Source organism: Berghia stephanieae, unplaced genomic scaffold (assembly GCF_034508935.2).
Source record: "Berghia stephanieae isolate SIO BIC M18660-M18661 unplaced genomic scaffold, UCSD_Bste_1.3 scaffold775, whole genome shotgun sequence".
Taxonomy (NCBI): domain Eukaryota; kingdom Metazoa; phylum Mollusca; class Gastropoda; order Nudibranchia; family Aeolidiidae; genus Berghia; species Berghia stephanieae.
The window spans coordinates 327-12,500 of record NW_027629405.1 but is presented as its reverse complement, the minus strand read 5'-3'; the positions used below and the strand labels follow the sequence as shown (position 1 = coordinate 12,500).

Sequence of the window (12,174 nt, the reverse complement as noted above, 5' to 3'; positions counted from 1 at the left end):
ATAATAATAATAATAATAATAATAATAATAATAATAATAATAATAATAATTAGTTAGTAGTAGTAGTAGTAGTAGTAGTAGTAGTAGTAGTAGTAGTAGTAGTAGTAGTAGTAGTAGTAGTAGTAGTAGTAGTAGTAGTAGTAGTAGTAGTAGTAGTAGTAGAAGAAGTAGCAGTTGCAGTATTATGAGTAGAGAGGTACACCCATGATGTAACCATAACTCTTTTAGTACGCCATGGGTACACCTCAAAAAGCTGATTTTCTCAGCCTACATCTGCGTCTTTTATTTATTTTTTTTTTTTTTTGGCGCACAACCAATAACAATGATATGGCTATTTTTCTATAGATAGTATGCAGATGACGTCACTCAGGCCTTTGTTATTGTTTTTTGCCATCCGCGTTTTTGAGTAATTCTCACTTAAATGTATTAACCAGACTATAAACGCTCATGGTTACACACAGTTTTGTATGTTGGGCCGTTATACTTCCGGGTGGCAATGTTGTGAGCTTCTAAGCCAAGCGCATACTATCTATAGATTTGCTTTTGGCTAAGAAACTCACAACATTGCTATCCGGAAATATAACAGACAAACAAAAAAAAAAACAAAAAAAAAAAAACAATAGCAAAGACCTGAGTGACGTCATCTTCATTCTATCTACAGAATCATTGTCTTTTCTTGGCTGAGTCTACGTAGGCTAATTTTCGCGGCATTTTCACGCACGCCATCACGACCAAGGCTGTCACATGGCCACGTACGTAGCCAATTTGGCCAAAATTGGTCACATAGAGAATTGTGTTCTTATGATTAATTAATTTGTTTTAATTACAAACTTTTCCAAAGCTTATTTGATTTTTTTTGTTTATCAAATCTGAATCGTTTTTCAAGGGAGTCACAGAGTGTTCAGTCACAGGAATTATTATTTTAATTATTTTATTTTTTTTGGGTCACTTTTGAAGTCGAAATTGGCCGCGATGAACTTGGGCCATCTGGCAGCCGTGATCGCCTGAAGGTTGATTTTGACGATCAGTTTTTCGGCCCTCTATTAAACGCGATCATGAAGCCACATTTTTCGCCTTCCACCACTCTCTTGATAAAAATCACAACAAATTTTGTGGGGTTTTTTTACAAATGCTACACATAAAGGACCAAAACCTCATCACCCTCCGGCTACTAATACTATGTAATCGCCACCACGACCACATCATTCTTAAATTATGCTGCGTTTTTCAAGGGAGTTAACAGTTTTAGAAGTATTCAGCCACGTGAAGTCTTATCTTGCCACTTTTGAAGTCGAAATTGGGCGCCATCTGGCATCGCGTAAAGGGTTTCGGCACTCTTGAAAACGCGATCATGAAGCCAAATACTTCGCCTTCCATCACATTCTCGATTTTTTAAAGTTTATTTATTTTTTATATTTTTTTGTTTGTTTCACTATAGATGCTGAACATAAAGGACCGCAACGTCATTGACCTTCCGGCCACCATCACCACCACGACCACATAATTCCTATCCTTCCTAATTCCTACCACCTTTGCTACGTGCGGCTATGTGGTCTAGTGGTGTGACACGACTTCGGATCGGAAGAGCCCAGGTTCGAGTCCTGCTCTGAGCGACGCATTGTTGAGTTCTTCGTTACTCACATTCTCTCAACGTACTCAGGTGTGGAATGAGTACCTGACCGTTAATAGCGCTGTCTCTGTCAGAAAAATTGTGATTTCATTTCTCGTCCTACAAGTAAGTGTGCCAGGAAATCCTTGCAAAGGTGCCTTGAGCACGTTTAATGGATATCGCGCATGAAAGCTCGTTTTTTTTTTTTGTTTTTTTTTTTTTTTTTTGTTTTTGGTTTTGTTTTTTAAACTACAACCACCGCCACGATGTCGCCATTCATCTCACAACTACAACAACCAGCACTACATCATCATCCCTCCACCACCACTACAACCACCACTGTCACACCATCATCTCCATCACCACTACAACTACCACCACGACCAAATAACCATTCCGTCTACTACTACTACTACTACTACTACTACTACTACTACTACTACTACTACTACTACTTCTACTACTACTACTACTACTACTACTACTACTACTAATGCTACCACTACTAATGCTACTACTACTACTACTACTACTACTACTACTACTACTACTACTACTACTACTACTACTACTACTACAATTGCATCATCATTCTTACCCCACTACTGCAACCATCACTACAACATCAAATCATCATACCTACCACAATTAATACAAGCACCACCACCACAACCTCATCATCACCATTCCTACCACACTACTACAACCACCACCAAACAACTTTATGTTGAACGTGTATGCGATTAAAAAAATATTTATTCATTTTTGATATTATTATTATTATTATTGTTTTGTTTTTTTTTTTTTTTTTTTTTTTTTTTTTTTTTTTTTTTGTTTTTTAAATTATTTTTTTTAGAACTTAGGACGAGTAATTTACATATCTTTGCATAATTTTCTCTACATTGCATGTAATCCTGATGCATTTTTTCCCCATTTTAAAAATGCATAAAACCGCGGGGACAGGTTATAACCATAGAAATCGGAAGGACGATAATAACCATAACTCTCATAGCGATCTCGTTCGTATAGAATATTTAGTTTTGTGTGCACGTAATTGCGTGCGTATAGACACTCCCCATTTCTAAATTAATCTATCATATGATAAGTATCACGTGATTTATTTTGACAGACTAACAATGATAAACACATAAGGACCGTGGATAATTTCGATTGTATTATTATGATACTATTAAATCAAGGTTAACACAGACTTTGGACTCAAACTAGATCCATTCAACAGATTAGCAAGTACAACCGCAAACTCGGGGACCCAAATAATTTGGGGGGTTTAGGAGGGGGGAAACTTTTTTTATTTTAAATTTAAAGTCTCTCCCCTCCCAAACCCCTACGCCTAGACTTAAAAAAAGAAAGTTTCCCCCCCCCCCCCCCCCCCCCCCCCCCCCCCCCCCCCCCTCCCAAACCCCCAAAATTATTTGGGTCCCCGAGTTTGCGGTTGTACCGATTAGCAATCTTTTATTTTTGATCATATCAAGAGTACACTGAGCCTTGTTGGCATATTAAAAGTAAGTCGTTTTATTTTTAGTAACACTAACACATATGATAAACATGTTCACACTTTTCACTTCCATCGCTAGACTTTATATTTACTTAATTGGTTTAGATTTTGAATAATTTGTTGGTACCAGTATTTTGCTATATTTAATATAATCATTACATTTTTTTCCGTCATATTTAAATATGTTGAGAATTTCATTTTTGGAATATTTAGCACAGACTTAGATTTAGATTACATTTTAAAAATCGAAATACAATATGATTACATTTTTTTGAGCATTAGATAGTTGATTCATAAAGTTTGGTCCTAATGATTTTGGATGTGGAAATTCCTAATTCTGTCTAGAAATTCCTGTGAGTGACGTCTGATTTTCCTGTGAGCCAAATTCTTCGTTGCCATCTCTCAGAATCTTTGCATCAATATAATATTACTGTAGTAATATTCAATTGTCCTCCTGGGATAAATAAAGTTATCTGAATCTGAAAAGGTAACTCAAAGTGCAAAAAAAAATTGACATTTTTACAGAAAATGTGGCAAAATTTTAAGGTTTTTTGTTTTTGTTTTTTTTTTGTGTGTGGCCAAGGCAAAATATGAGGTTTCAAACAGGGTGGTGAAACTCGATTCGGCTAGAAAGGCCAAATTCGTATTGAAAAAAGACCAAATTCCAGCCAAAAATGATCAGATTAATTTTACCACTAATAACGAAACAAAAAAAAATGGAAGATGGGCTTTGCTAATATTTCGCATGCTTCAACCACTGAGGCGGTTGTATGAGGAAGCTAGAAAATCAGTGCTGAATGAATTTAACTTACTAGTTTTAAACATATTTATATGAAAAAAGTCAAAGTATACAGACCACAGTAATTTACATAGGAGATAGGCAACAGAAATGATGAACAGAAACACTGACTAGTTATGAGGTCTTTTCAGCCTTGTTCTTTTGTTTGGGGTTCCCAATAGCTTAGTCGGTAGAGCACTCACTTTACACACAAATGGACCAAGATCAATTCAGGTAATGTTGAGGATTTTTTTTTTACCTTCTGTCCTCCCAGCAGTGATTAGGTAGTTGGTCTGTTAGATCTGATGGAAAGTACTTTGCGATAGACTAACGTCCTATAAAGAGTGTAACAAGCAATTGCTATTGTCTGTTTCACACTATAAAAACCGGGATAAACTCAGGCTCCAGCCTAATGGCTCTGAGTCTGAAGGACCATTTTCTTGGTGGGTAGATCATCGATCTTATATCATATCTGGGGCAATCTTTTGTAAATTTTCAAGGCAACTGAGGTTTTATAGTCCATTTTCCCCTAAGTAGTTCTTTGTTTTTAGAATGCCAGCAGTCAGTGTACTTCATCTAAATGGTTTTCTGTGTTTCGTGAAGTATGTCACCGCAGATTTAATTACTGAGAGTTCTGTTTCTTCTCAAAATATGTTCGAAGGCACTATGTGATGAATAGCGTTTATTCCTCGCATAATTTGGTTTACAGTGATTTACAGATAGATATTTGTAATATGGTAATTTCTCTTCCGCCTTTGTCCTTAATTTATCTTTTAAAGGTATGACAGCTCCAAATTTTCAGTTTTAATGTTGCTGCTGCTGGACACTAGTACAATAAAGCTAAGTATATTGTACCGTGAATCCCATGTACATGTAAGAGGTCTATTATTAATAGAGTCCAATAAATTGTGGGCCAAATAGTTTCCGTTATGTATTTCATGCTTAGTCGATTTTAATGGATTTAAATTGCCATCAGTCATTTGGTGACTTGGAGAAAATCTACCAACTCCAAAAAAGCCAAAGCCCAAACCAAAAATCTTCAGGCCAAAGGCTTTCAAAAAAGGTAAAATCTCTTGAGTTTGGCTAAAAAGGTCCAATCTTTCAACCCTGGTTTCAAATGGCAATTTTCTGCGATGCCAGATAATTAATCATCAATCCAAGTTGGTAAGAAGTTAATCACTCCCTACATATTTCGTATATTTTCAGAGACCCAAGGAAACCCTCTTTTTATACGTTGAAAAATAAGATTAACAACAATGTCTGAAATTCCAATCAAAATGCAAGCTCTCATGAAAAAAGAAGAAGGAGCATCATATTCTTATTGTGAGATTGAAACACCAGAACCTGGAGATGGTGAGGTGCTGATTAAAGTGGATGCTGTAGCAATCTGTGGTTCTGATATTGCCTTGTACAAATGGGATCATGTAGCAAAGTGAGAATGTAATTTTAAAGACATATATTGTTATTTGTAAGTTTTCACAAAAATAAAATCAAAATCAGCATTAAACTTCATTTATTTCGCTATGATTGTAATGTTAAGGAATTGAGAGTAATAACCTGCCATATATAAGTATTGTTTCTAAATTTATTAAAGTGAGGTAATTTTTAATGCAATAGGATGTTTTCGTGACATATTGTTTATATTTTTACATGATTTAAAATGACATCATCTTAACATTGTTTTGTTTGTGTGTCAACAATAAAACATTTTAATTGAGTTAGTTTGCACATTTGAGGAAATAGCAGAAGAGTGGTTTTTAGTCTAAAATTGTCTCATTAAGTGCAGTATTTTATCATAAATTTGAAACTTCTGTTGTCAACTCATGTCATACCAATTTAAAGGGATTACAAGTGGACCAATTAATCCTTAAATGCACATAAAGTAGAATTCGACAGTCTTAATTTTTTATAATACATATCAGTGCACATAAAAAGATATCATATTCTGATTGAAATCATCAGGTTCTTTATAGAAACATTAAAAAAATATATATAATCTTTTTTAGTTTGAAGTTTTAGACTCACGTTTTAATTTTTCTTAAGTCAAAAGAATTATTATTAGATTATTGGAAAATTATATATATGTATAACAGCTTAGTGTGAAATAGGGTTCAGTTGTGAATAAGGACTAGTTGCCCATTCATAACTTATTCAAATAAACTCCTGGGTGGGGTTCCTGACCTCCCATAGCGGGCAGGGGGGTACATACTGTGTTTTCTATCCCCTTATATCTGTTTTCCAACATGTTTCTGTCTTTGTCTTGGAATGAGATTACTTGGTTTTGTCCTGGTCCTGGCCAGATGCCCTGGCTGAGAGGGAAACAGTCGAATGTATAGTTAGTTTTGGGAGATGATATTTTTTTCATTGTAAATCATCTCTCTGTTATGCACTTTATATTATATATGATTTGTAAAGCATTTGAGTGTGTTCCTCTTAGCGGGGACCTGTGCTTGTGTCTGGATGAGACTTTTAGTGATCTCAAACTAAGTACTTTGATAGAGTGCTTTTGGAATCTACACCTGTTTCTTATTTGAACCAATTCCCCTTTGTCTTCCCTTTTCTTGGATGCTTTATTGTAATTCTAGAACTTTTTACTATCCCATTTTCTCCCTTTTTACTGGCGCTGATATGACCTTAATGTGTATAATTAACTATAATAAGTATAATAAACTCCCATTCCACGGGCACACGGCTCTGGGTTTTGTCAGAATATTTTAAACAGCCTTCCAGTAACCGTAACAAGGAATGTAGTTTAACCAAGTCTTATAACCGATCTGATGAGAGAACTGTGAAATAGATTCATATCTTTTTGAGAGGCCAACAAGCAAAGTTTATTCTCAGTTTTATGCTGTAGAAACTGGGACTAGAATTGATATTAGTACTCCAAGTGCCTGTTGGTGAAAACTGAAATAGTATTTTCTCCTCCAGCATTAGATATTCATACGTATTTTTTTTCTTCTGTTGTTGACTGAACCAGATGCAACAACTGAATTCAATGTCAAATGAAGTATGAAATTAATTTATTAATATTTTTTAAATAATTTAATTCTTAGGAAATTCACCATAATTAAAAAGAAAAAGAAATGTTAAACTAACTAATTTTCCATTATTTAGATGTTAATTCAAATTTTGGGTCCAGGTCAACCCTAGCATAAAACCACAATGAAAGGATGTGTCACAGATTTATTAGAACACATCTCATCATCTTCATTTATTCATAGATTGTAAGTAGTTTTCCGTTGCTATTTGATATTGTTTTTGTTTGTCAGCTAAGGATGGAAATATTTTTTTATTTTAAAGGAAGTTTGTATTAATTTTTATACTACGGATTTTGCTCTCTCAATTCAAATTTTCCATCTGATCTAAATATATGCAAGACATACAACAGTACCCCCACCCCTTTCGTCAGAGATTTAAAAGAAGGTAATAAAAAGAAAGTTTATTGAAACTACATGAGTATCATTGATGGTAATTGTAAACCTTTCATTTAATTATATTCACTATTATGTATTATGATGACATGTGAATTATAGAAATCATTGATTATTTTGTATTTCATTGTAGATTGATTGCGACAGTGCCTTTCATTCCTGGCCATGAATGTGCTGGGACAGTTGTAAAATGTGGAGCCAACACTTCAATTGCAATTGGGACGAAAGTGGGAGTGGAGAACCATTTTTACTGTGGACATTGTTATCAGTGTCAACATGAGAATGGTGCCATTTGTCTCAACATGGGCCAATATGGTCATGGGAAGCAGACACAGCAGGGAGGTTGCTCGGAGTATTCTGTTGTTCCTGAAAAATATCTGTATGCTCTCACAAGGGATTTAGGTAGACTTTTCTATGATGCTTTATGGGATTTATGTATCATTACTGGCTTAATTTGTCTTTAAATTCAGTAAGCAACACATTTTTAAGACCACCTCGTTTTTAAGACTACCTCGTTTTTATTCCGTTCTTGACAAAATAGGAATTAATTAATAGGTGGAAATGACTTTATTTTATTGATAGTAATAAACAGAGAATATCCATTATTTAACTGCACTTTTGAGTGGTTTTAATATTTTGTAGGCACTTATTTACTTTTGATAACTGCCAGAAAGCGATACAGCATGCTAAGGATTAAGGTTTTGCATATTTCATGTCTCCAAACCTCTATTATTATAATGACCTGTTGTCTGTCTGTAGCTTAATTCTTTATTAATTTCTAAAAAAAATATTAAATTGGACTAAAGTCAGGATTGTTTTCAGGCCAATACAACGATGAAATGTTTTTTGCCAGCAAACCCTTCAAAACTTTGGACCTATGGCAGAGTACTCCACCTGACATAAAAATTGAACACTACCTTGAACTTGAAGTGATTGTTCCTGCAAAAGTTAGCCATATTTCGGTTCATCATAGTGGCGATTTTAGGTCGGAAATGGATTCATGCAGTTCCATCTTTTTTTGACATGGCATCCCAAACCACATTGTTTCACAGTTTGAATAGTCTAGCATCAAAGGGATTTGTTTTCCAGGGGTTATCTTATGTCTCTTTCACATCATGACATGTGACAATGTGTGGCAGTGTATTTCCATAGGAAAACAATTCAATACACATTTTCAGTTCTAAGGTGTTCTTGTTTTATACTTATGTTAAAGTGCGGAGTGTTTGGATTCCGTGGCTGATTCTAAACGTGATTTCTGAACTTGTTTGTATGGGATTAGTCATTCTTCAAATCTCAAGCAATGGAAACTGTCACAGAATTATCAACTGACGTCTTTGGAATTAAATTAGATTAGCCAGTATCTCATTAAAAAAAAAAAACTTCTTGAAAATCAAATTGTGATGAGCAGAACTAAATTGTCATTTCAAGGGCTGACTTGTCTCGACTGCCCACATCTGTTGTTTTTGTCAGAAAAATCCAATCATTTAAAAAATTTATTGCAACTGTAGAGCTTCATTTAACTTTCATACAAATTTAACATTCTGAATATATCCTTCGTTGTCAAATATAATGATGTTATCTCCTTTTATCTCCGAAAGTTATGCTTTTTTGGTCTATTTTTTCAAAGATAAATATTACTCTATACAGATGCTATAGCGAGTGTTAAAGTAGCAATGGAAGCTTTATTCCAGTGGTCATTAATAGGCTAGATAAGGCTGATGCTATAACAAAAAAGAGTATTGCATGAGATTTTCTCATCTAAATTACTGATAAGCAGGAATCTAAACAAAACCCAAACTAATCATGATACAGCTGAGCAGTCTTAAACTTTTGTTAACAACCATAGGGTAATTTTAAACATTTGCCGTTTCCATCTTGTTTGATTACATTGAGGACATTTCTCAGGTTATTGGCTTTTTCTCAATGTCAACTATGCTTTTGATGGAACTCTCTCAGCTGCTGAAAACCGCGATATACTCCTTCAAGGGCTAAGGCTTACTTAGTATAATTTATAAGAAATGGAGCTTGTTGTGAAACCTTGCTATACATACCAACAACTCTGCAAAGAGATTCGAATCCTTTTATTTCCACTTTTTGATCAAGTGAAAAGTAAACTGGAAACAACTGTTTTCAGCTAAGCAGTAGTTTGCAGATTAGCGCGTTTGATTTCAAGTGATAATTGAAAGTTAAGATTTTAAAAATGACAATATCTTGTATAATATATTTTTGAATTACAGATTGTTTTGTTTATATATACTTTTGGTTGACCCAGCTTTTAAAAAAAATACTCCTCTCAACTCCTGTGTTAATGAATACCTGTCTATAGTATTAGCGGACTCATTTTTACTATAATTTATTTTTGGATTACAGCTTTTCTGAACCAGCTTTCATACACTGCTCCTCTTAACTCCTTTGTTAATAAGTACCTGTCTTTAGCAGTAGTGGATATACAAAATGCTAGAACAAAATGATAAGTCGTACTGAATGAAATCAAAATTCCGTCCCCTGTGAGGAATAGGAATGAATTGGACATTGTGAAGGCATATTGACTCCACATAAGCGGACTTGAAGAATTTGCATATTCATATAAAAATCTATTCATCTAATCCTTCTATTTTTTTCTTCTCAGATCCAGAGGAAATAGCAATGTTGGAACCTCTTGGTGTTGCCCATAATGCAATTGAGAGGCTTGATGTTAAAGGTCAGGATATTCTGGTGACTGGATGTGGACCTGTAGGGCTCATGGCCCAGGCTGCAGCCAAAGCTCTTGGAGCTAAAAGGTTACCCTAGCTACTAAATTACAATTTACATTTTTTTGTTTACATTACAAATTTCATACAAACATGCATTCATTGTCATGAGTTTAAGATCCCCTGGGGAAAAAAAGCAAAAATAAAATAGAACATTTGTTCAAAACTCAACTAATAACAGTCAACAACAGATGTAAAGCTGTGACCTGATAAATTTAAATAGTTTTTGAAAATCCAGTGATTTTTGAACATGTATTTAATATGCACGTCTTTGTTCTAGATGGCCATTTTTATTTTCCGCGGCATGCTCTGAATGAACTTGCAGCAAAGATCTGGGGTGATTTTTTTGGTCCACACTGATGTCATGTCCTTTTCAAATTCTAACCTGCTTGATGGTTGATAATCAACCACTTCCCCATTCATGATTTGCCACAGCTTTTCAATTAAATTCAAATCTGGGCTGTTTCCAGGCCAGTCCGTCATCTGATTGGGAACAATATACCCTTAATCCAGTATATCTTGATTACTAATAAATTCCTTGTTTTTTTCTTCTGTTTTCTTCATCTTTACGGGTCAGAATGAATTTAGACCAGTACTCCCTTGTAAATATTATTTTAATGAAGATCCACCATCAATGATTGATTGTTATTTTTGAAATATTTAATTTTTGTTACCGTTCTTGCAGAATTGTTGCTGTAGATGTGGATGATGAAAAATTAAAGCTTGCGAAGGCAATAGGTGCTGATATTACTGTCAATTCGAAGGATAAGGATTTGAAAGAGGTAATACAATCTGTTTTCTGTTTATTATTTTTTTTAACTGACATGACATCTTTCAAATTGTAGTAGTCTTGTCTTACTGCCCGTTTTGTCTGTGGCCATTATCTTTAGGGAGCTCCAAGTCTCCCCCCTCCCCCCCCCCCCTCCCCCTCCCACTCTCTCATCTCTCCCTCCACTGTTCTCCTCCAGGTTGCCGGGGCTTTCCTCTTCTTCTCTTTCCTTCTGGTGTCCAGTGTTGACAAAAATAATTGCTCTTGTACACAAAATACTAAATTTAATGTTAAATTGAAATAATTGTATGCAGCAAATTATATGTGTAATAATAATTTGTGAACATAGCTATTTAAAAAGGAACTGTGTTTTCAGTCCACCAGTGGACTGAAAACACAGCTGTGTATTCAGTCCACCGGAAATAAAAATATTTAAAACGGACCAATTATCGATAATGACGACGTTGATACTGAGCCTATTGTAAGGTAGTCATCATCAAAAGTGGATAGGCATAACATTTATGGTAATTTGACGGCTTAATAATATCATTTACAGCGTTTTATTTACTCTCGGAAAGTCTTGAGTGAGAGTTGTTCGAAATCGAGAGCCTGAAATAGATTTCAATTCTCGATACCATGGTTGCCAGATAGCCATTGGCCTGGCCAATTTGGCCAAAATTGACCACACAGAGAATAATGTTTCTATAAGTAATCTAAAATTGACATTTATATCTATTTTTAATGTTTCCTAGTCCGTTATAATTTTTATGATTACCATAACCGATGAGTTTTCCAAGCAGATCATAGTTTTAGTATTATTGTTTGCCCAAGTAAAGTTCTATTTGTTCACTTTTCACATCAATCACTGGCCTCGGGTACGCCTGTGTACTCCCTTGGCAAAAAAATTCTTAATTTTCAAGTTCAACACGTTGACGCCATTCCTGGTGACTCGAAAAGTTTGATCGACTTTTAATTTTGTAAAAAAATGATTTACTTTTACTCACTTTTAAGATTATTATTTTAATTTAGAACACAGTGAGGCGTCAAAATGCATTGCCTTGTGTATTTCTTGTACGTGACAATATGAATCCGGAGAAAACCGAAACAAAAACGAACAAACAAAACAAAAACCAACCAAAAAAAAAAAAGGATAAAAGAAAAAGAGAGAACAACTTTATAGTTATAGGGGCCACTGGTGGACTGAAAACACAGTTCCATTTAAAAAACCCAGAAAAAAAACAACATAGAGATAAATAAACAAAAAAAATTAAGAAAACAAAATAAATAGAAAATCAAACAGAGCAAAACAAAATTTACCCCT

General features: G+C 34.5%; 1 protein-coding gene across 1 annotated transcript; it reads left to right on the top strand.

Annotated features, from left to right (window-relative positions):
• Positions 1-2,724: 2,724 nt before the first annotated feature.
• On the top strand, positions 2,725-10,866 carry LOC144962280 (L-threonine 3-dehydrogenase-like; the record flags this gene model as incomplete). The annotated part of the gene is made up of 6 exons (XM_078895187.1): positions 2,725-2,808; positions 3,103-3,132; positions 5,110-5,335; positions 7,468-7,736; positions 9,964-10,114; positions 10,770-10,866. Coding segments are annotated over exons 3-6 (693 nt in total), but the record flags the coding sequence as incomplete, so codon positions are not given.
• Positions 10,867-12,174: the final 1,308 nt, after the last annotated feature.